Below are 23,578 nucleotides of genomic sequence, written 5' to 3'. Positions count from 1 at the left end.
GCAGCTTAATTAGCAGTAGACAGGGGCGTCGCGTAATAGGGGCTAGAGGGGCCTGAAGCCCCACCACTTTTCGGGGACGTTTTCATTTTTCAATATCAAAGCCCGGAGCCGAAGTCTCAGCAGAGAGTCAGCCCCACCACTTTTTCGGTCCACGCGACGCCCCTGCAGTGGAGACATACAGCAATTATTGGACACTCCCCAATATCGGACACTGGCGTACGGAAACCAGACCATGATTTCTTGTATCTAAGGCATGAATAAAGAGAGTATTTACACGGTAACACGACGTGCTAGATTCAGCTTGATCACTTGGCGAATTGCTGTTCACGGTGACAAAATAGAACTTCCGCTGTATATCGGGCACGCTCATCAAATATCGGACATCCGCCGGTTTTGCTTTCGGCGGTACCACAGTTCACTGTACATGTCTGTTTTACTTGCAGTGATAACAACAGATCGGCAGCTTTGCACGTTGCTCTTCAGGAAGCTGAGGAAGACGAGCGGGTCTTGTTCTTATAATTGTGAATTATATATTGGAATTATGACTGAGCGGTAGCGTATGCAGCTGCATGGCTACGTGAGCTATAGGTAAAACCTTTTACAGACTATGCGTCCCCTCCTCCCGTGCGTTGTAAAACAGTGACGGTGATTCGGATCAGTAGATTTGTGCATTTCGAGATACGAGAATGCGAGGACGGTATGAGACCAAAATTTTTAATTTTTCCGATGAGTCTACAGAGATTGTACGTAACCTGGATAAGGTTCACAGGTGATGATGGCGTCATTCAAAGCTCTGCTAGCTGCTAGCTCAGAACTAGCCTAATTTACAGATCGAGGTAAGTTTCCTATCTGCGTGTGAACCTTGGAGTCAGACTATTTTCTGGACGTTGTACTACCTACAAGAGCTTGTATGGTATTCGTATACTGATTAGCTTGATTGTGACTGTAAGAAGAAATGGAACTGGAAATTAAGGTTCAGATTTTGAGTTTAGATTTTGTTTTTTGCATCTAAGAAGTAAACGGCAGCACGAGTGCAGACTGAGTGACTCGTAGAAAGACTACAGCACTCGAAGACTATATAGCACACAGACAGAAAGCAAAGAGACGCAGACTTACCATCACAAAGAAGGTGATATCTTAAAGTTTAATTGTATTACACATATCCGGCTCTTCGTATTTTGCTGATTTAGGCGTAGTCGCATTGCACAGATGATTTATATAGGTTACCTTTTTCACCGGCGTAGGAACCGGGGAGATGGCGGTTGCAGCTCCTCGCTCACTATATATAGGAATTGAATTTTTTGTGCTACTGACTTTTGCAAATCTGGTTACGGTCTGGCAAGCGAGGTAGTTTTGCTTACATGATAACATCCACGGTATACACCCCTCCCCCGCTCGTGAACATCTTCCTACGCCACAGTTTCCTAGGTTCTTTGTGTTTTGAACACTTTTGTTACGCAATTTCCTTACGTATGATGACATATTGCAAGGTATAGCGCTGCAAATGACGGCAAAGTTGAGGCTCGATGCAAAACACTTGTTGAACATTACAGTTGTTATAGCACAACACTCAAACATACAAGCACAAATGCAAATATGCTTTGACACGTGACTACTTAAAGTAACATTACGTTCAGCAACTCAGTCTACTACATCATCACTGGACTACGTGCACGCGGCTAACGCTTTTGCAACTAGACTGTGAAAGCATTTAGCTCTTAGAAACAACGTTGATATTGTGACTTTACTGTGCAGGTGGAGTCTCTTCAATCATAATGCGAGATGTAGAAGACCATCCTGTGTGAGCGTCGTGTGTTTGCTTCGTGTTCCATCTGACGCATTTTCCGACGTGAAATGCAACTTTGATTTGTCCTGCTGGTATGTTCTCACAATAACCCTCAATCTGTCTGTGACGAAGAACATTGTCTCCCTTTCTGTTAGAAAATACGAGACCCTCTATGGTCACGGGACCAGAACATTCGCGTCCATTGAATGAAAAATACCAGCGAGAACAACAAGAAGAGAAAGTGTCACAGTTCACTCGTAAGTTTCCAGCGAACGCCACACGTAATGCAGAATTTCCTGATCTCTTTGCAAACCTGCATTCCTAAGTACAACCATTTACAATATTCAAACATTTGATAGAGAACCGTGTTGTTAACTTATTTCAACCTTAATAACTCCAATGTCTCTATCATCGGCTCTGTTCCACACGCATTGTTTCCAGTTGACTTGAAATGCTTCTTTTCCTGGTTCTCCTTTAGAACCTTTAGATGCAGTGTCTCCCTTTATTCCCTTTGGTCCCACTATCCCTCGTGGTCCCACTTTCCCACTGTTTCCTTTGGTACCGACCAAACCTTGCGCCCCCGCTTCGCCCTTCTCACCGATTCTTCCGACGTCTCCCTTCTCCCCTTTCTCTCCTTTTCCCGTTTCTCCTCTGTCTCCTCTAGCTCCGTCTCTGCCATCTCGTCCAGGAGCGCCGTGCAAACCAGGAATACCGGGAACTCCTCTGCAACTGTCAGTCTAGAGCACAAAAATGTATGGATATAGCGAAACAGATTGCAATAGAAATAGAACGTCGCATACATTTTGATCTGTTAGGGCAATCACTACTTTGAGAGCGATGAGAATGAAACAGGCCAAAATACAGACTCTGACCATGTTGCTCCACTCGTGTCACAGTTGTAAAATGAGGCTGATTCACAGATCAAGGCTCATTATACCATTGGAACTTTGCTACTTCCTGTATGATATCATTCGGATAGACGTCATCGTTTGCCCTTTCCTACTAACTTACACAATGCTGACCATTGTTTGTTCCGCTTGGAAAGGAGCAACAAAACGTCAGAGGATACCCAACACTAGACGAAAACAATTGTGGTAAGAGCTAACAGTAATCTAGGGGTCTGCCAAACAATCTAGCTGAAGGCATTGAATTTTAGATGGCACGCCATAATTGTGTCGTAGAACTAGAGTGCACACGAACCGGTCACGTTGACGCTCCATATTTTCTGTTCAAAACTACTGCCCAGTTCCAGATACTTGATAACAGTCGCATATCTAAGGTACAGAGCTAGTAGCACAGCAGCTTATCTTCGGTATCCTGGTTATGTTCTTCAATCTCTTCATTGGTCTCTTCAAATAGTCTCGCGCATCCAGCCTCTTCTCCTTTTGACTACACTCTTCAACAGCTGCCCATTTCTTGTAGTAGATTGCTATATACGGGATTCGAGTTGTTATACGGGACGATAGGTTTTGCCAAATCGTCTTCGAATTACGTAATGTATTGTCAATGTTAGCAGTATAGTCACTATAGTCTGGTGTATTTATAAAGGACAAATAAGAGCTAGTAGGATCAAGGGTCCGCAACGTTCTTGTCATTTCTTCAGCGTGACGCTTCTAATTGCATGATCTGATCTTCTAGGCAGAATAGCCTACTAGTACAGTGAAACCTGTACTATGCGACCGCCTGTGGGACCCAGAGGTATCGGTCGCTTAGGACAGGTGGTCGCTTAGTAGAGGAAACCTTGCGCTTCCACACACCTATAGTCCTGCATTCCAGACCACCGCGACAGGGAACTTACAAAGTGCTAAACGTCTCGTTTCTTGTTTTGTGCAATGTAAATACTGTTTTTCGTCTATGTGGTTACAGACTGTTCTAATCAAAGCTAGCTACTGTGACAGGGAAAAGAAACTGGATAGAGTTTGCTGCTGCCTGGCTTCCAAACTCATCTTCTGCACCACACTTTCCAGCTTTGCAACCAAATCCAGCATTTTCTGATCAATTTTGATGAGTAAAAACTGGAATAGGTCATGCACGAGCTCTACGGCTTGTTTGTAAGTTTGAACTCGAATTTGAGGTGGATCATAATCATCATCATCTTCAGTGTCACTTGTGTCAATGCCATGTTGTCCAGCATCTACGACATCTGCCTGCCACCTGCCTGCTATCTGCCTCGCTGAGATTCCTTTCTCAGACAGCTGAATAACCTTTACCCGGTCACCTAGACTCAGAACTTTTAGCGACATCATGCAAGCAAGAATTGATTTGGGATACAAGTGTACCGCACGTGTGTCGGCAACACCTCTGAGAGGTTGGAATGTGTAATCAAGACGAAAAAGGTACATTGTGGTCGCTTAGAAGAGGTGTTAATTGCTGTAGGGTCTTTGGATTAGCGGTCGTTGGTCGCGTTGGGCAGGCGGTCGCTTAGTACAGTAGCTATTGTATGGGACAACGTTCCGTGCCAGGCAGATGCGGTCGCTAAAGACAGGTGGTCGCTGAGAGAAGGTGGTCGCTGGTACAGGTTTCACTGTAGTAGTCATGTGATGCGCGAGCGCTGCACGGAGGAGCGAGGCGAACGCCTGAGACGAAAGAGGCTACTGTTGACCGTCGCTACTTTACCGTTGTGTTACATGCACAGTATAGCGACATACCGAGTATATATTGTCTAGCAATCTTATAGATTTTGCTCTATTTGCGTTCCTTTCCTACATGCCAATTGACTTGTTCGAATTAGCAAGAAAGACCGCGTAAAACACTGTAATCTTTGACGATCGCCCGAAAAATCCTTGCGAGGTCGCAAATGCCGCAGTATACACGCACGGATCGTCTTGATCATCTGAATGATTGCATCCTCGTATACCATGCAGTCGACCTCGTACACAATGTCAGTGCCGGATCCAGGCCTGAATTTTTGAAAGAGGGAGTTCACCGTTAGCAGTTATGTATAACATTACTAATTTTCTCTTTTCTAATAAAATTATATGAAATTATTGAACAACGCCTATTGGAAAAGAGGGGGTTTAACCCCCCTTAACCCCCTCTGGATTTGGCCTTGAATGTGTATAGTATAGTCGTCTGCAAGCTGTTGTGCATTTTGAAAATGCTGCAATCACAAAGGGAACAAGTCGTTCTCCATTTGCAGTTAGTTTCTAATGCAATGAGAAGCGTTTTAAATGCTACTTCACCGCTACTTCTATTTTTAGAATTTTTTTAAGTATAGCTAATTAGGATGCCAAGACAGTACGGTACTGTAATAGTGTACTGATTAGACTGTACACACGGAGTAGTCTCTGCCATAATTATGATACTATACGGGAGACGGCACCAATAAAAGAAAACGAGATTCATCGGCCACCGCCTTTTCGACAGCGTTTGGTTACGGCCAGCTGCAGTCTTTGAGCTCGAGCACTCATACCTCATCTCAGGATATGAATATCCTTTTCAAGATCGACGGCGAAGTAGAAGACGCGCTAACTCATCTCGGCCGCCTGGAGTTCAGCTTCGAACGAGTACACGAGCGACTCAAGAACATAGAAGACAAGATGAAGCAAGTAACTCGCCATCGGTTGCCATCGAAACGACGCACTAAATCGAAAACAGCGACAATAGCAGCAAGAATGATGCGTTGCAAGATTTGCCACCTGCTCGGCAGAAGTCCGATAGCAGTGTCTATTTGCTGCCGACAATGGCTCGGCTGCGAACGTTGCACTTCTCAATGCGGGCGTTGCCCACTTTGCAACGCTACGTGGTCAGACGACAAACGTCCGCTGTCTCTTCGCGGTTTCGACGACACGAGAGAGCTCAAAAAAAGAAATGCGAAATGAACTTGGGAGCGACGTACAGTAGCTAGCTCACGACGACAGCTCGTTGGAGACGGAACTACCAATCGTATTTCCATCTGCCACAACCCCCAAGGTGCCGGTGCCTCCTCGTCACGCAGCTTGACTGCATATGTGAACGTACGCGCCGACAATGACAGTCCAGAGATCACCGAGTGACACGGTAGAACTCGATCTACAATCATTGTCTAGCACTATTGACTCTCGTAGCTATACCTAGCATTGACTTGGTAGTCTGCTTAGTAACTAGCTCTAGCTAGCTGTATCTGATTAGCTATGACCATGTTCTTTAAGTTGTAGCCGCACACTGTTCTACGTTAGCTAGTTGAGTTAACTAATTGAGTTGAGTTGAGCAAACAGAGTTTAGTTGAGTTGACTTCAAATAGAGTTCAGAAGGCGTTGTAGAAAACGATGGACGTGCATGTCTGTTTACTTGGTGAGTTGTGCGACGTCATGCAAATGAGAAATGTGACCTGCTGTAGAGTACAACGCCCACTCTTGTATAGGGTACCGGTACCGTGTACTACATCCAGAGTGTGACCGTGATAGCGCGCAGTCTGCTACTGAATTAATTGTATAGTAGGTTGAGGGTTTCGATGTTTTAATTGTGTCTCGATTTTTACTAGACAACAAACGAGTCTGTATACTTCGTCACCACAGTTGCCAACTCGGCGATCCGCTAGTGCCGAGCCTATCTAAATACATAATACATATTTGTACCATTTCCCCTCGAACCGGGCCCAGTTCATCTACGGTAAAGGTAGCGTGCTGTGTACAATGCACGTACCTACACAGCTAGGAACCGCAGTATTCACTAGCACAACGTTGTGTGTCAGAGCGGAGTTGTCTGCGGCCAAGAGCAGCCGAAGTGGTTTGGCACGTGACGGAAAGTATAGTGTAACCTACTTGTGTGTTCGCGTTCGAATGGATGCCCCGCCGAGACCCCCGCTGAGACCACGCTGAGACCCCCGCTGTGTCTAGTGTCTTCGGTCATCTCAATTTTCTATTCATGCTAGAAATTGAATAAGCGAAATGCGCGCACATAGGTGCCTAAAATACAAACTTTAAAAATTAATCTAAAGATCACAAGAATCAAACATCAAAGATTAAAAACTATTTTACAAAAACTAGAAAGAAGAATAAAAAATAAAAAATAAAAATAAAAATTGAAAGTTAAAATTTAATAACACAAAATTTTTAAACAGGAATGCAAGTAAAATAAAAATAAAAATATAATAAAAAATTATAAAAACTAAAAATTTAATTTTACATTTTAGCTTTTAATTTAATTAATTTTATTTATTTTTTTTTAAATTTTATTTTTTATTTTTAATTTTTATTTTTCCTTACATTCTTATTTAATATTTCTGTATTAGATTTTAACTTTTAGTTTTTAATTTTACTTTTTACTTTTTTTGTTAAAATGGTTTTTCATCTTTTGATATTTGATTCTTGCAATCTCTAAATTTTTAAAGTTAGATTTTTAAGCATCTATGTGCTCAAAACTAGAAACTTGAACGCGCAGTTCGCTTATTCAATTTCTAACATGAATAGAAAATAAAATGGCCGAAGGCACTACTCTCTGTACTTTGAGCTCGAAGTGACTAATGATACAGCTGTATTTGTTTACCACACTCAGATGTTAAGTGATATTCCATTAAAAGAGGAATTTTAGAGGGCATATTACAATACAAAGATGTTAGGGTAACAGTAGAGAAAGTCACAGACTATCAAGACGAAACAGAACGAGAAGAGGAGTCAGAAATACCAAGCAACTACTCGTGAAACAAGAGCAACAGTGTGTTGATGTCAAGGCAGCGGACCGTTTATTGACATTGTTAATTGGCTACTTCTTGCAGCATTTTTGTTGTAAGACCATACCTTCTTAGTGAGTCAAGAACCGTAACGACTCCTGATATGCAAAAGCCTTATCAAACCGCTAGTGTAATACAAACGTCTTCGTTACCCTACTAACTATTAAAAATCCGGGAACTTGCGATTTCGAACGATACCAAGATCGTCACTGTCCGCCCTATTGCGCAGAAGTTATTACAAACTTTCAAAGCGCAAGTCAACGCGAACAGAGAGTAGACACAGCGGGGGTTTCAGCGGTCGTTTCAGTGGGGCTTCCATTCGAACCAGAGCCATATATATATGGCTTTGATTCGAACGCGTGTCTCAGGAGATCACCTTTCCAACACACAAGCAGGTGTTTGTTTTTACTTTACTTTCCGTCACGTGCCAAACCGCTCTTGGCCGTGGACTACCAATCGTGTTTCCATCTGCCACAACCCAAGGTGCCGGTGCCTCCTTGTCACGCAGCTTGATTGCAGATGTGAACGTACGCGCCGACAAGGACAGTCCAAAGATCACCGAGTGACACGGTAGAACTCGATCTACAATCATTGTGTAAGCACTATTGATTCTAGTAGCTATATCTAGACCTAGCATTGACATAGTAGTCTATTTAGTAACTAGCTGTATCTGACTAGCTATGACTATGTTCTTTCAGTTGTAGCCGCACACTGTCCTACGTTAGCTAGTTGAGTTAATTAATTGAGTTGAGTTGAGCAAATAGAGTTCAGTTCAAATAGAGTTTAGTTGAGTTGACTTCAAATAGAGTTCAGAAGGCGTTGTAGAAAACGATGGGCGTGCATGTCTGTTTACGTGGTGAGTTGTGCAACGTCATGCAAATGAAGAAATGTGACCTGCTATAGAGTACCACGCCCACCCTTGATGCGGTACCGGTACCGTACGCGTGTACTACATTTGCAGTGTGCCCGTAAAAGCTCGAAGTCTACTACTTAATTAATTGTAGTAGGTTGACGGTTTCGACGTTATAATTGTGTCTCGAATTTTTCTAGACAACAAACGAGTCTGTATCGTCACCACAGTTGCCAACTTGGCGATCAGCTATTGTGGAGCCTATCTAAATACATCTAAATTCGTAGCATTTCTCCTCTAACCGGTTCATCTACCGTAAAGGTAGCGTGTTGTGTACTATGCACGTACCTGCACAGCTAGGGACCGCGGTATTCACTGGCACAACGTTGTGTGTCAGAGCGGAGTTGTCCGCGGCCAAGGGCAGCCAAAGTGGTTTGGCACGTGACGGAATGTTCAGCTGATTGGCGTTGCTCGGACATAAGACATCAGGCAGTATGGTTTGAAAAATTTGCTTGAGTCTTTTATTAGAGATATGAATAGACTTGCTGTGAGTGCCTAAGTTGCTATATCCTAGTGGGATATTGATGTTTGTTCCGTTTTGTAGGCTGGTCATGACTTTGACATCCATGGTGCAAAAGTGAACTACAAAGGACGTCTGGTGGCTTTGGTAGCTGATACTCTTGCAAGGAGGGAGTTGGCTTTGCACTAAGAAAATGTAGAAAATACTTGGCGACTCAAGAGCAGATACAAAACATGGTATAGGTATTAACTTGCATTATATTAATTTCTATAGGAGGCATTTTACTGTACTAGAATGTTTGCTTATGACTTTGTCTGTCTGCATGTTAATGGTTCTTTGTCTGCATGCCTGTGCATGTCTTTTCATATCTGAAGTTTTTGCCATTGCCCATGTCTTTCTGTGTTCATGCCTGCTTATCTTGTCTGTATGCTATACATTTCATAGAGATAATGATGCAAAACCGGTCCATTAACTTTTATATCTTTATCTTTATTATCTTTATGCATATTAAAGGCTTGTTAAGGCATATTGTTTGTGGAAATTGTATCTTCATTTTTGGTCTGTCTGTCTGTCTGTCTGTCCGTCTGTGTGTCTGTCAAAAACATCTATTGGTAAACATCAACGCTATTACAGTCAACACTAAATCACTATCTATGAGTCCAAGAAAAATGACCCAAAATCTGTCTGTCTGTCTGTCTGTCTGTCTATTGTCTGTCTGTCTATCTGTCTGTCCAGTACATATATTTCAAACATTATCACTATTACAGACTAGCTGTCTCTGACTGTCTGTCTGACTGTCTGTCTGTCTGTCTGTCTGTATGTATGTATGTCTGTCTGTCCGTCTGTCAAATATTCATATATTTTTATACATCAAATCTAGTACAGGTGAAACTAAAGTAACAGCTAATGAACGATAAGTGTCACGACTACAACTACATTACACAATTACATAACAAGAAGAATTAAATAGCTTTTTCTATGGAGCCTACAAGCCAAAACTGATTTTACTAAATTGAAAATTGAACATTTAGACTCTGGCCAGCTTTCTGTCTGTCTGTCTTGGACTATAGGTACAACATTTTGTTTTAGCAGTAACTGTTGTAGTAGTGCATGAAGATTGTTGACAATAAACTTGATTCTGTCTGTCTGTCTGTCTGTCTGTCTGCCTGTAATTGTTTATATTTTATACATATGAACTATTACAGGCTATAGATAGGAAAGTCCGTTGCATATCAATTAGATCCACACGGGTCTCAAAACTTAGGTTGCATGCAATTGGACACTCTGTCTGCCTGCCTGTCTGTCTGCCTGTCTGTCTGTCTATCTGTCTGTCTGTTGTGTCAATCTTGATGTCTATCCGCATGCTTTACCCAGTCAATTGCGCATTCCTCATTTTGACAGTTTAGGGAATCAGACTTTGCAATTCGAACAGAGGATTTCCACAATAGCTTATGTCATCGGCTTGAAGAGGGTGATCTATATGACCATATATCGACAACCTATGTAATCAATGCTCGTAGTGTGCTTCATGAAGTTGAACATTTCCATACAACCTAAAAATTTCGTCATGACGTGATGCATGTATTGCTGGAACGTTGTGTTACTCTAGAAATAAGGTACATATTTATCAGAATCTTCTATGCATGCTTTTCTATTTACAAATAGTTAGCAGCTAAAATAACAAGCGTGTATATTTAGACTGCTGCTACTTTACTGCATTGACAGCCAGAAATATTTTTCACTTTACACGTTGAACACAAAGATGAAAGACGTGGATTTTGGCAGTGGCAGCAAGAACAGGCCCACAACCACTGAAAGAGAGATGTTGTGCAGAGACAACAAACTTGGCCAACTCGGTTGAATTGTATTTACTGCTGTTTATAACAAAACAAGCTGACATTCAATTGCTCAATTTGTAGGTGCACAGTCATGGTGTTTGGCAGTGAACTCACCAATAGTGATTAGTGAATTTGTTCCTAAAGATGACTAAATATCACTGTTTCCCGCTACTACTATCATGCTTAGCGATATCAATGGCATTGGCAGTATCTGAAGAGGATGCAGCTCTCCTTGCAATTTTAGTTCAAGATCACCGCAGTGAATTTAGGAAAGAATATCTGGAACAAAATATGACGCCCAAAATGCACTGCATGATCCAGTTTTCATCTCAGATTCTGCAGTAAGTGTTCTCATATACTGTATCCTAAACAAATATTCTGTGCAAATAACGTCTGTTACAGATTTGGCCCTCCAAGGAATCTGTGGTGTATGCGATTTGAGGCCAAAATTGTCCACTTTAAGACACTAATAAAGAACAATTTTGTCGATGTTCCAAAAACATTGGCCATACAACATCAGTTGTATGTGTCATAGACTTCTAGCTGGAGACAGCTACCTGAGCAAGTCTGATGAAGTTCATTCTGGTTATACTGATAACACATAACCCTGCATGTATAGTTCCTCTAGTCATTTTCCTTTTGTATAGTAAGTATGACTATTAAGGTGAAATCCAGTATGTATGCTTATTGATTTATCTAGTTCATTGTATGTACTTGTGTATGGTGATCGATAGTTGCATTTGCTGAGTGTGTTCATCTATGTGTGTGGAAGGTGATAGTGATGTGTGTGTGTGTGTGTGTGTGTGTGTGTGTGTGTGTGTGTGTGCACGCGTGCGTAATGTGACAATAAAGCGTCTTTATGTGTATATAGGACAGACAATCAATTACACGGATTGTCTTCACTCTGAAGAGCTGATCCTCCACCTTGGAAGAAAAGCACCTAGCCCTTTATGGGTTTTCAAATAATTGATTGTTGTCTTCCTCGCATTGAGATTTTCTTGATTTGTGTTCCTCTGTTCTAGCGCTCATAGTGTTTGTATTCACGGTATCAAGTACCATCAGTACCAGCCAGGAAACGTTGTAAGGGTGCCCTCCATTCAAGACAACTATAATTTTTCTTTCCCTTTATTGAAAATATCTTTGTGCTAAATAATCAAAAAGTTTTTTTGTGGGAAGGCATATGATGATTTTAGAGTTTTCTGATCACTTCTATTCTTATGAGGTTATCTCTAGTGATAGAACCAGTTTATATAGGTTTAGTGACTTAGTGCATCATGATGCACTGAACATCAAAGTTGTTAGGGACAGACGGTTTGTAAATGAAAAGTTGGTTGTAGAATTTCATACACCTGGACTGTAATAGAAATTTATATATGTATTATATCAAAATTTGTGTAACATGTCCACTTCTAGAAATTATCTTTGTAAAAATACGGTATTTGAAGTTTAAATTTATGCAACTGGCCATACTTTAAACAAATTTGATCACCTTAATTTAAAACTGTTAAAACGTTTGTCAAAATGACTGGTCAGCCAAAATTTAAATATCACTACAACTACGACAGATTACAACAGTGAACTGTACTGCACTATGTAACTCAAGACTACTAACTGTGAATGTTGTTGCATGATGACACCAACTGTTCTGCTGGTCTGCTCTGCAGAGCCCTACGTCGATTACTTTGTTAGCGCATACATTCCTACAAACATATCTATTTTATAATACTTTAACTTATACTTGGAAATACTTACTTTGGAAGAGTCCCTATCACTAGTCTTCAATGACACTGTTACATTCCAGATTAGGCTCTAGATGGCAGCGTTAATTCACCTGCAATATCTATAAGACAAAACCTTGGTTGGTGAGTGCTCCATCGAAACCAATTGCAAGGTTGGGTGAGCTATCACTCACCTCTCACCTCTCAGACCTGACAAAACAAATTGCATATGATTAGGGACATCAATACGTCGTAGAACATCTAAAGACAGCTCACAGTACTGCAGACTCTGACGCATCTCAGCTGCTCTGTTGAGTTACTAACAACCTTATTGCTAGTAGCCAGAGATAGTAGCGTTCTGTGGCCCTATTTATTCAACTTGCATGTCTAGCTAGTTTAGAACAACCGCATTGCAATGATTCGCTCAAAAATAGCAGCACGAGAAATTTACTTCGAACCTCTTCACTTCGAGAAAACGAGAAGCTTTCTCAATTCTTGAATTTCTTGATTCAATCAGGTGATTGTTTTGATTTCGCAACTGCAGCTGCTTCAATCGCACTCGGTGCAACCTTACCTGTCGCAGCGACCCAAAAAATATCAGTATACCTACATGTAACAAATAGGATATCGCATGCATACATTCAATTTCATCGAGCTCGAAAGACGATGGCGTTACCGAGTTCATGAGCGACCTTGGAGACCGTTTCACATTACACGTCCATCAATATTAATGACGAACCTTTCCTACTGTACACGATTGGCGAGCCAGACAGATATCGCTGCCTTTTGGATTTGCAATATTCTGCCGAAACAAGCTTAGGTATCACTGTTACACGTTTGCGATGACCAAGCCAGAACAATTTCCATTCCAAAACAGAAAAAATCAACAAATCAGCACAAGGACAGCAACCAAAACAGCACGTGATCGATTTCTGAACCACAGGACACCGATGATGTGCTGACCTGCCACACTACGACCGAAATAGCACATGTTCGATTTCTGAAACAGCACATCTGTGTCTAGAATGTAAAAGAGACATGTACCTGTTGTGAGCTGTGGCGCCGTCAATAGCAAAAACCGACCGGTGGCCGCTATTGGAAAGGTGTGTCTGATATTGAAGTGGTGTGTACGTACCCGCAGGGGAAATTGTTAATTGTCGACGTGAACAGCGAAACATCAAGCGATCAAGCCCACTCTAACACGTCTTGTTTCTGTGTAACTATTCTCTACATTCATGCCCTAGATGAGAGAAATTCTCGTTTCTGTTATGTGTCTGGAAGTGTCCGATATCAGAGAACGTCCGCTAGTAGATTGACGACTCTACACACAAAAGTCGAGTGACAGTGACTGTGATGTCTCTCATGAATCTTGTTTGCAGTCATTGTTAGATCAGCCAAAACCCGGAGATGTGAGCTAACAGTGAAAACGACCTCTGTAGTCAGCATAGAAGTGTGAGAAACGTGCTAAGAGACTGACAATCTCTAGAGTTATGGTATGAACGTCTGCACTTACTTTCTAGTTTGCACGTTGTTCGCTTATTGTCATTCAGACATACAAGAAAGAACGAAAACGTTTCACAGGAAATGATGGTATGTTGGCGATCGTCCAATTTCACGTGATTGAGCACGTGAGAACCAAGGTTTTGCGCAGGTGTAGCGGCCGCTGTATGGCTTACATCGCTAGGTCTGATTCTCGTCGCTCATACACAAGATCGAGTAAATTAAGGTAAGAAATCCTTTTCTCTCTGGTTATCTAAAAACGTGTCGACGAAACCAGAAAGATGGCAGCAAAATAATCTTTTCTCGCCCGTCTAGCTAGTTGAACGGATTACCACGTGCTTGAACTGCCTCGCCAGAACGCTGACGCTTCTATTGTGCCGTTTAGTAAATCTGTGTGCCAAATAGCGTTGACGTTCGGGTCACAGGAAATTTGATCTTTTGTCGTACACACGTCACATTCCGTCGAAGTCACAGACCTCCTCAGCCCAGCAAAGAACTCACTAGAAGTCTCGAAACCGGCACCGAAACCGGTGTATCGCGTTCTCAATGTCTTAGAAACTATAGAGTCCCGGATCTCATATGGGACATTTTCAAATATGCTACTGGCACAAAGGTTCAAAGCAAGCTGCTTCTCCACTTCTTATATCAAAGTAAAGACTGATCGTTCATAAATCATTTCTGTTAGATTCAAGCTAATCAGTTTAATTTTCGTACCGCCACAAGCTCTTTTCGTGGAAGGGTCTGATTCTCCAGTAGGGGAAAAACCATCCAGGGGACAGCTGCTAGTTCTCGCTGAATAAAGCGTCTTAATCATGGATCTGGTATTCAGTCAAGAGGGACACCTCTCTTCTACCTACAGTGTTGGAGCCAAGTTCGTCGCTTGGCGCTTCGATCTCCTCTATCTAGATCTAGAGACGACGGAAAAGGGGCGGGCCGCTACGTCTAATATGGGACATTCGTATCATGTATTGTTTGAAGCGAGACAATGTCGCATTGCCTAGAATTTATTTGACTGCAAGACAAAGCTGTTTATTGCTTCTAGTGATTAATCAAGTTCTCTGTACTCAGTTAGAGAGCTTTTTCACTGTTGTCTGCATTTGCATTGTCTATCTAAAGTTTTAGTTAGAACCCAGCTGCAAAAACAGCTCGTAGTCTAGAAACTAGAATCATCATCTTTGTGTTCAAACACTTCGTAACATCTCTTGGTTGCATCAAAACACTTTACTGGTGTTCTTGGCACACCCCATCGAAAATGTACGTGGGTGGAACCACTGTAATGAAGTGTTTATCTAGTTCCAGCTCGCGTCGTTCTCGTTATCTTTGTCTTTCATTTCCATGTACACTGTCTATTAATTAAAGCCAGACCAGCCATATCTTCTTGCACGCGGGGGGGAGGGTTTCAAACAACGTGCATGCATGCAAATCTCATGAATAATCTAGAATTATATATACTAAGCTAGTAAAGAGAAAACTTAGTCTAAGCGACTTACAGTTGACAAAACTGCATAAATCTTCAGTTCAGACCTTGCTGAAACATGCACTGTGTGAATGAGGAAGCCACTGAGTTAGAGGTAGACACCTCATTACAGTGACTCCACCCACATTCGGTTTTACCAAGAACAACAGGGAGTGTTTTTGATGCAACATCGAAGTGTTTGAATACAAGTCTGTTCACGAATTAGATGAACTCGTGCCTGAGGGTTGGACCTTAACTAAACAGATTATCAAGAAAGCCGGATGTTATGTTTGTATAAGAAGCTCTCTTAGACTGATTGCATTCTTAGCATGTGTGGTCACAAGGACGCAAACCACTAGATATGGTGATTGAAGTAAACCCTAACGAAGAGTCAGATGCTGGTGAGTCTGATTCCACAGAGAGCTATGACGAAGATCAAATGCAAGCCACTGGAAATCAATAAATGCTTGCTTGTACTGTACACAAGTTTCTAATTGTTTGCATCATAGTATTTGTTACACCCCTTCCTAGTTTGATAAAGAGTTGTCTCACTGGGGGTTGTCTCTAGATTGATCTGATTAAGCGTGTCTCCACCCGCTAACTCATTACAATTCCGGAAGTTGCTTATGCTTGTCTTCTGTTCATAGCAAGAAATATATGATTATTATAATTGAATTAAGCTCTTCAAGAGCTGTCCATCGACATTAATTAGACCTCGGAAACCCATACTATAATCCTGCTACGCGCTGAATTCCTCAGTCCATCTAATGCGTGAACGGACTTTTTAGCTAGTAGTTCTAGACAATGCAGACAACAGATAGTGTTAAAGCTCTCCAACTGAGTACAGAGGACTTGATTAATCACTAAAAGCAATAAACAGCTTTCTCTTGCTGTTTGAGAGTCAAATGAATTCTAGGCAACTCGACATTGTCTCGCTTCAAACGATACGGGTGTCCCATATTAGGTACTGCGACCCGCCCCTTTTCCGTCGTCTATAGATAGGTATATACTAGGGCGCGTCTCCACTATTCTCCGTTCGCTTTGACTTTTTGCATTGGAAAATCGCAGTAACTCCGTTGTTTGTAGGAATTTCGCGACGTGCTGCAGGCCCGGATCCAGATGGGGGATTCAAGGGGTTGAAACCTCCTCTTTCCAATAGGTGTGGTTCAATAATTTTATATAATTTCATTAGTAAAGAGAAAATTAGTAATGCTATAAATAACTGCTATCAGGTCAACCCCCTCTTTCAAAAATTCCAGGATCCCGGCTGCATGGTGGCATTTTATTTTTGGGGCGTTCAGCAAAGTACGCTAAACAGGCAAGGGCAGTAGGGCTTATGCATATCAAAGTTGAGTAGAGTGAATAATGACCTATTATTGTGTTAGCATTTATTTCATACAATTACAGTATGAACACATTCGTTGCGAGATTTGATATATGTTATTGGATCTCGTTTCACTGCATGAGCCTACGGTCTTCCAGGTCAATTTCTGGTGTGTTTTCGTTTTCTTGTTCCTATCTGCACTTACCTCTACACCGTTAGAGTCGTCCTCTTCGTCGTGCCGAAACATTCTAGATGTGCGAGCTAGAATGACGTAAGCAATAGTCGAATATTGGGACCTTTGGAACCTGGTCAAAGGATAAAATGCACGATCTACTGCGTGTAAGAAAATCTGTTAAGAGTACGCAAAGGTGGTCCGTGACCTTTCCGGCATTTCAATTTTTAATTTTCAAATTTCAATTTTAATTTAATTTTTCATTTTCAATTTTTTGTCAAAGGTTTTCAACTATTTGCTAAAAAATATTAATTCGGCGAGCAAATTTTTATTTGTCATTTTGGTTTTTCATTTTCATTTTTTATTTTCATTTTTCTATTTTCAAGTTTCTATTTTTGATTATATTTAGTTGAGTTGAATGTCAAAAGAATTGAACGCGGAAAGAACTAAAAATGAACGCAGCAAGAAGGAAAAATGAAACAGCCTTGTGCGAAGTACGCAGCAGGGAGTCTGGTGGAACGCGTGCCCTAGTCATAGCTCAACGCAGTAGGGAGTCATTTTTAATTCCAACGCGTGCTGCTGATTGGAAGGAGCGGAGTGGTTCTTTGACGACTTCCGCTCTAGGACGATCTCTTGCAATTTCCGCTCTAACGAGAAGGAAATCTCCCTCTCCCCCCAAGAATAATCAATCTCAGGTGCGAGCAGCCATTGCTGATGAGCGCAGTACATGTGCATGGTATGTGAATTAATCTATTACCACATCTAACAACAATCTAGCTAAATCTAAAACTCAACAAATTTAGTAACTAGACTGAAACTCGTTCAAACTCAGCTATAGGCTTAATTAATTAACTAACATTTTATACACGCGGTACACAGCAACTAAAAACAAAGATGCGCGGTTTGCTGTTCTACATACACACGCGCGCCTACGTGCAATTCAATCAATTCGCTCAATCGATCACCTCGGGTGAATCTTGAGCTTCAATCTGTCCTTGCGGATGGGTCTCTTGTCACTGCAGACCTGCCTAAGCCGCCAAGTACCTCGGGTAGCTCAGACTCGGTTGACTCTGCGCCATCACCGTCGCTGTGAACGAGGCTACTACCCACTCTATTACCTCATTCACGCGAGCACAGCTCCAAACTGAGCCGAGCCGAGTCAAGCCAGCCTGGTCTAATGAAGCGAGCCAGCCCTTGTTCACACGACGTTCTGACAAAGCGAGCCAGCCGAGTTATTTAGTAGGCGTGTCTCTTGGTGCGCACGCTAGATACAGACGTCGTCATGGAACAAGCTGTCCACGCTTACTTCTCGCTGGCACTAGAACAGTCTGCAGAAATATCGAGGAGAAGTACCAAGCATAGACGTCGACGTCGTCTTCGTTTTGACAGGCGCTACACAACCGAACCGAACCAAACCGTGCTAGCATGGCAACTTGAGGTGAGCCAACTCGGCACGGTTCCGTTCGGTTCGGCGGCATTCACACGACGAAGTGAAACCTTGCCGTACCTTGCTGGCACGGTTACAAATTCTCGTGTGAATGGGGTATATGACTTACTTGCTAGCCCAGCTTTGTCAATTCGTCCAAGCTACGGAGAGTCACGCAGAGTGGATCGTCATCCCATGTTGTATTGCAGATAAGGCAACGTAGGCCACTTGTGACTTGCCACCGCTCAACGCACTGCTAACACCCAGTCCACTGCCGACAGCAGGTTGTGATGTTTGCTGCAGGCCTTGTAAAAAGGTGGCATATTTGGCACTGAAGAGCCTTCGCTGTCGTTTCTGCCAGTCTTCTCGGCCGCTGAGAAAGTCGTCTTGGTCGCTCTTGACAATTACCGATCTATGATTAAGACGCTTTTTTCAGCGACAGCTATAGCAGCTGTCCCATATGAGATGGAGAATCAGACCCTTCCTCGAAAAAGAGCTTGTGGCTGTACGAAAATTAAACCGATTTAAGATTTATGAATGATATAGAAATGGGGAGGTAGCTTGTTTTGAAGCTTTGTGCCAGTGTCCCATATTTGAGACGTCTCATTAGATCCGGGACTCTACAATGCATAGTACAGTGTACTATGCACGGGCGAGTTTCCTTCGCCGTATAGATCAAAATGTCGTTATTACTTTAGGAACGAGCGATAAACAACATCTATATAGATGGGGATCTGTGACGGCATGATTATACAATAGGGTAAAGTACACGTACCCTTGTGTTGCACACCTTGTACAAATCGTACGTGGCTCATAAATGAAAGCGTAAATTCAGCATCCCTCTAAATGTGCTTTACCTTTATCTGTCAGTAGTACTACAACAACGTTTGCAAGTCAGAAGCTGCTGTCGAACCTTTGATAGTTACAAATGACGAAGGCGTGTCTCACCTATTGATATCTAGCGTAGTCCTCTAGTGTTGGACAGCTGCTCTTTCGGCATCGTGCGGTGTCTCAAGCAATGTCCAACGTCTTTCTACAGTTTTGACAGTTTGGACAAGTCCAACATTTGCTCGAATCGAGCATTTCGTCGAGGTTAGGCGCCAGCAGCGATACAATCAATCACAACGCGGTTTGTCGCAGCCAATCCAAACTCCGTTGAGGTTTTTTGTGTCTTGGTAGTAGGATCGCTTAGTCCACCACGTGTACACAGGGAGGCAGGAGCCATCGTTGCTGCTCTCGCGTACCATGTTGTAAGTGGCCACTCTTAGCTTGGCATGAATCAGATTTTTTTGTTTTTGTGCCTTTCGTCTCTTTCTGATGATTTTCTCTTGCCTCTTTTGTAAAGACTGTAGGTTTCCTAGCTGAGATGCCGTAGAGCGTTCTGTTTAGAGATTGTGGACAGTTCTTTTTGTCAGTCCCCTGGGGCCATCATTTCGCAGCAGCTCTGCAGCTAGTGTCTAGAGCTGCTTTGGCTACTTCAATTCACTCTTGTGTAGACATAATAGTCATTGCACTTGCAACGGCTTGTTTCAAAAGTACGAGACAGTAAGCAATCTAGTGCTACAAGGCATTCCCACCCCGCCCACTTCTCATAGGCTACATGCGTTGCGATTTATTTCTTTGTAAAACAAGAATGACACGATTGCACTAATTCTTAGAGCAGTTCTATCCAGGTCTCTACTGTTCACTTTCAGTAGTTCATGCTGCACGCGAGATATATTGCACTCGGCAACACGAAGTAGCTGTAGGTGTGTATGAGTCAAAACTTACGCCTTCGTGCTCTCCTCGCTTGGATCTAGCTGATCGGGCAAACAACTCAGAGATTGTGAGACACAGTGGTTGCTAGTGCAACTTAGCTTAGATTGTGTGATTGCTTCTGTGTGTGCTTCTTTGGGTCCATACCATTGACTGTCCAACATTAGAGGACTTTACCCTACACCTATGCACGATTCCTTCAAATCGCAAGTTTATGTTTTCGACCGGTCGTAATAATTCGACCTCCTTCAAAATCAACGCGAGACTTTGCAGGTGGTCTGGCGCCGCTCCGGTGGAACTGAGGGCGTTTCGGTCTCCTTGCCGACGTTGTCATGCACATGTCTTGTCTAAAGTTGATTCCATAAGGGGAAATAGTAGCTTTCGCGGAGTGGGATTAGACGTAGCAGTGTACCGCGATGTTGGAAGTGTCGTCAGTTTTTCAAGGCACCTTCGCGAGTAAACGAGCATGAATGTAATACGCACTCGCTACGTTTGAAGCGAGAGAAGTAGCTTCCGTTTTGGAGACCCAACAACATGCATATAAAGCAGAGTAACTGTTACACGAGTACAAGGCGGTATCGATGCGATACCAGTGGAGCTACTGGTGTTGACATGCACGGACTCGGCAGCAACCATTACTAGCCAGGCGTTATAGAAAGGAATACGTAGCTTAGTCCAGTACAACAGAATATCGTATCACCTACTGGTCATTCTCTTTCTGCGCTAGGGGTACAGTACTGGCAGTGACCGTTGCTATCGGCAGGTTATCTGTAAACTGCCGGGCCATAAATATGCAATGACGTAAGTCATGACTTTATAGTCGGCGTTGACTTTCTCCACCAACATAGCCTCGATGTCAGGTTTTCAATACACAAACTGAAGGTATATCTTGCGGCACGGTGCTACTATATCATAAATGATCGTTAGATCAATTCCACGGACCCTTGGCGCGTGGCAGTATGCAAACACCGGGACTATTCCCGCGTTCCATGAGATGACGGTAGCCGCCTCTCTAGCTTTCAAGCCCAGAAAGCCCCCAGTCTAGTCCTCGTACCGTATAGGATGAAATATTGACGGGGAATTTATTTTGGCGGATTGGCGGATTTTCCAGCGAGCTCCAATATTAAACCCGTCATTAATTTGACCGCCGGGATATGTTCATGTCATCATACCCACGTGGATCAGGCATCATGACAACGTGGGCTACATCACACAGATGGAGCAACAAGATGGTAACCTCTGCTTGTCGTCTGTTGTGCCTTCCGTGTCTAGCAGAGAGGTTAAACATGAGAATGAGGCCGTGAAGCTATCGATGAAGCAGATGGAGCTATGCGGGTACGTTGTTTGCTCAAAGACAGCAATTACCCATCAATACAGTTGTTGCAGACCAGTAAGCTAAGGAAATATGATGGCCACGAACGCAGCTGTCAATCACAAACTCCTCCATGACACATGTACAGCCACTTGACTAGCCAAGCCTTCTCTAAATTTTGTTTCCTTCATGCGAGCGGTTCCGACTCGAACTCCTTCTTTCACGTGCGAGCAGGCGAACATCACGGGAAGTCGCACAGTGAGAACGAAGGAAGACTTGGCTTGCGATGCTAGTAAATATCGTACGTATCAACAACAATGTCCGGCCGTCAATTTGATTTACCGTCAATTTCTTAGCAAACCGCCAAATAAATTCCCGCCAATGTTCATCCTAGACCGTGGTTTGGTAGAACCCCGACAAGAGTTTGTCGAGAGAAATCAACTGGACCCCGCACGGACGCTGGTGAACCCGACGGAGAGGCTTCATGATGCCCTTGGGTTTCCAAGGAATTAAATGTTTATGCAGTCGTCTATTAGCGTACTTTAGGACCACGCATTTTAACGCGCTTTAGTTGTAAATATTACTTTGCTTTCGCCGCCCTGTAGCATTTCCATTTTGTGTTACCGACAGGAAGTGCATGCATGTCAAGAGTTACATGTAATCAACTATTGAAGTTTAAGGGCTATATTTAGCAAGAACTGTTATATTAAATTTTACTAATTAATTTCTAAAGTTGAGATTGTTGTTGTTTCAGAAAATTATTGTTCAACGTGTGGACTAATATTTTACTTCATTGCAGAAGTGTGAATAGATGTTTCTGTTGCTTGCTAGCAACAACTAGTACAGTATTGCTGTTACTGTATGGATCACTCTACGTCCATCTTTCTAATGGTAGTCGTATCTACGACCGAATCCATTCTTATTATCTGAGAAACTCGACATTGGCTAGAGTATTAAAAGAGGTGCCTAACGTGGATAACAATAACAGGAATAAAAGCTTAGTAGTCAGCACTCAAACGAGTCGACCGACTTTATGGCAAGAAGTTGGCTGTGAAAGCGCCAGACCTCTCTTGCTTTGTCGCAGAACAAAAAGCACAGGTTCAACGTTATCTCTCGCCGACAAATCCGTCTTCTCAAACATCAGTCTTCTCAACGTGAGGCCGCGGTCATGTGCTCTAGTCGGTTCATCGGGAAGGCTCTTGAATCGAACCTACGCTGACGATATCGACGCACACGACGTTGTCATACGAGTGAACGATGCTCCGGTTCATCCTTACGAGAAATATGTTGGCAAACGCATTCCTGACGTTGCGTTCATCAATCGAGCAGTCGCACGGCCAGGCAAGTGTCTAAAAACTGTAAACAAACAAACTTTGATTGTTCAATGTTACCACCAGGATGGAATTAGCAAAGTTACGTCATCTTGCTCGACACATGGACCCGTTTTTGCCATTTCTCAGCATCTTATTGACACTACTTTCAGGATTGTGTCAACGTACAGGAAAAAACATCACATCACAGTTGTACAGTATTCAACAGCTGGAATGTATGCAGTCATCTTTTCTCTCCATTTGTGCAACGAGCTTGATATCTACGGATTTGGTGCTGCTAAAGGAGAATTATATCAGTACTACAGAAACATTACCTCAATCGGTTCTAAGCACAATTTTAACTTGGAGCAGGAGTTTCTTCAAAATATTTCGGACAATATGACAACACCTGTTGACGTGTCGTGGATGGGCTGCAAAAAGGTGTTCTTTCATCCTTGATAAATTTTATTTTATTATTTTCTCAAGTTGTTACTTACGTACGCGTATACAGTGTCATGTAGAACTTGTTGTAGCTTAAAAGTTATTTAGAAGATTGAACTTGTTGTAGCTTAAAAGTTATTTAGAAGATTGAAAGTGAAATCAGTAAAGTGCATATGTAATTTATGAGGAAGGACTGTCTGTTACTCGTCTCTTACCGTCTCTGCACATTACCGTAACGAGATTCTTTGTTTTTCACTGAATCTTTTCTGGAAACGTGAACATATATGTTTTGCGTTGTTGTTGGCTTTTGCAGCTCCTCTTATAGGCGCTGCCTAGTAGTCACATACCATGAAGACAGTCAATCCGGTAAAGTTCGCAACCTAATAATCAAGAATCTATTGAACGTCAAAGCAGAGACTAGCTTGTAATACTTGGCAAATCAGTTCTTGCAAATTCAGCAGCAAACGAAGCTTAATCTTTATCTATATAGGCGAGGCGTGCGTGCGTGCGTGCGTGCGTG

At 42.5% G+C, this 23,578-nt stretch overlaps 2 protein-coding genes and 2 long non-coding RNA genes across 7 annotated transcripts; 2 read left to right on the top strand and 2 right to left on the bottom strand.

The window, feature by feature from the left end:
• Positions 1–1,517: 1,517 nt before the first annotated feature.
• LOC134185944 (collagen triple helix repeat-containing protein 1-like) lies at positions 1,518–2,785 on the bottom strand. The gene is made up of 3 exons (XM_062653834.1): positions 2,587–2,785; positions 2,173–2,523; positions 1,518–2,107 (listed from the first exon to the last, which is right to left on the bottom strand). The coding sequence occupies exons 1-3, from the start codon at positions 2,659–2,661 to the stop codon at positions 1,745–1,747; spliced, it is 789 nt and encodes a 262-aa protein (XP_062509818.1). The 5' UTR covers positions 2,662–2,785; the 3' UTR covers positions 1,518–1,744.
• A 5,121-nt stretch (positions 2,786–7,906) lies between these two features.
• LOC134185811 (uncharacterized) lies at positions 7,907–11,654 on the top strand. Its single transcript, XR_009970834.1, has 4 exons — positions 7,907–8,031; positions 8,487–8,833; positions 8,891–9,042; positions 11,516–11,654. It is a non-coding gene; the product is annotated as an uncharacterized LOC134185811 (long non-coding RNA).
• Positions 11,655–12,054: 400 nt separating this feature from the next.
• LOC134185810 (uncharacterized) lies at positions 12,055–13,982 on the bottom strand. Of its 3 annotated transcripts, none has more exons than XR_009970833.1 (6): positions 13,876–13,982; positions 13,407–13,795; positions 13,002–13,333; positions 12,821–12,936; positions 12,397–12,753; positions 12,055–12,344 (listed from the first exon to the last, which is right to left on the bottom strand). It is a non-coding gene; the product is annotated as an uncharacterized LOC134185810 (long non-coding RNA). The 3 variants fall into 3 exon arrangements; XR_009970831.1 differs by having other exon boundaries at positions 12,397–12,749; XR_009970832.1 differs by having other exon boundaries at positions 12,397–12,749; positions 13,407–13,776.
• On the top strand, positions 13,692–23,253 carry LOC134185809 (uncharacterized). Of its 2 annotated transcripts, none has more exons than XM_062653691.1 (4): positions 13,692–13,814; positions 13,883–13,952; positions 14,014–14,088; positions 22,107–23,253. In XM_062653691.1, the coding sequence occupies exons 3-4, from the start codon at positions 14,030–14,032 to the stop codon at positions 23,074–23,076; spliced, it is 1,029 nt and encodes a 342-aa protein (XP_062509675.1). In that variant the 5' UTR covers positions 13,692–13,814; positions 13,883–13,952; positions 14,014–14,029; the 3' UTR covers positions 23,077–23,253. The 2 variants fall into 2 exon arrangements, with proteins under 2 accessions (XP_062509675.1, XP_062509674.1); XM_062653690.1 differs by having other exon boundaries at positions 22,062–23,253.
• Positions 23,254–23,578: the final 325 nt, after the last annotated feature.

This window comes from Corticium candelabrum, chromosome 10, assembly GCF_963422355.1.
Source record: "Corticium candelabrum chromosome 10, ooCorCand1.1, whole genome shotgun sequence".
NCBI lineage: Eukaryota > Metazoa > Porifera > Homoscleromorpha > Homosclerophorida > Plakinidae > Corticium > Corticium candelabrum.
Note: the sequence above shows the minus strand (reverse complement) of the source record. Positions and strands in the feature narration are given on the sequence as shown.

What these genes read in the sequence shown, in the direction of transcription:
- LOC134185944 (XM_062653834.1), bottom strand. Translation starts at nt 2,661, where the DNA reads ATGGTCAGAGTCTGTATTTTGGCCTGTTTCATTCTCATCGCTCTCAAA. An exon ending in TTGCCCTAACAGATCAAAAT is followed by an intron (nt 2,524 to 2,586) that starts GTATGCGACGTT and finishes TTTGTGCTCTAG; the next exon opens with ACTGACAGTTGCAGAGGAGT. An exon ending in GAGACATTGGAGTTATTAAG is followed by an intron (nt 2,108 to 2,172) that starts GTTGAAATAAGT and finishes GGTTGTACTTAG; the next exon opens with GAATGCAGGTTTGCAAAGAG.
- LOC134185809 (XM_062653690.1), top strand. Translation starts at nt 14,030, where the DNA reads ATGGCTTACATCGCTAGGTCTGATTCTCGTCGCTCATACACAAGATCG. An exon ending in ACAAGATCGAGTAAATTAAG is followed by an intron (nt 14,089 to 22,061) that starts GTAAGAAATCCT and finishes TTGTTGTTTCAG; the next exon opens with AAAATTATTGTTCAACGTGT.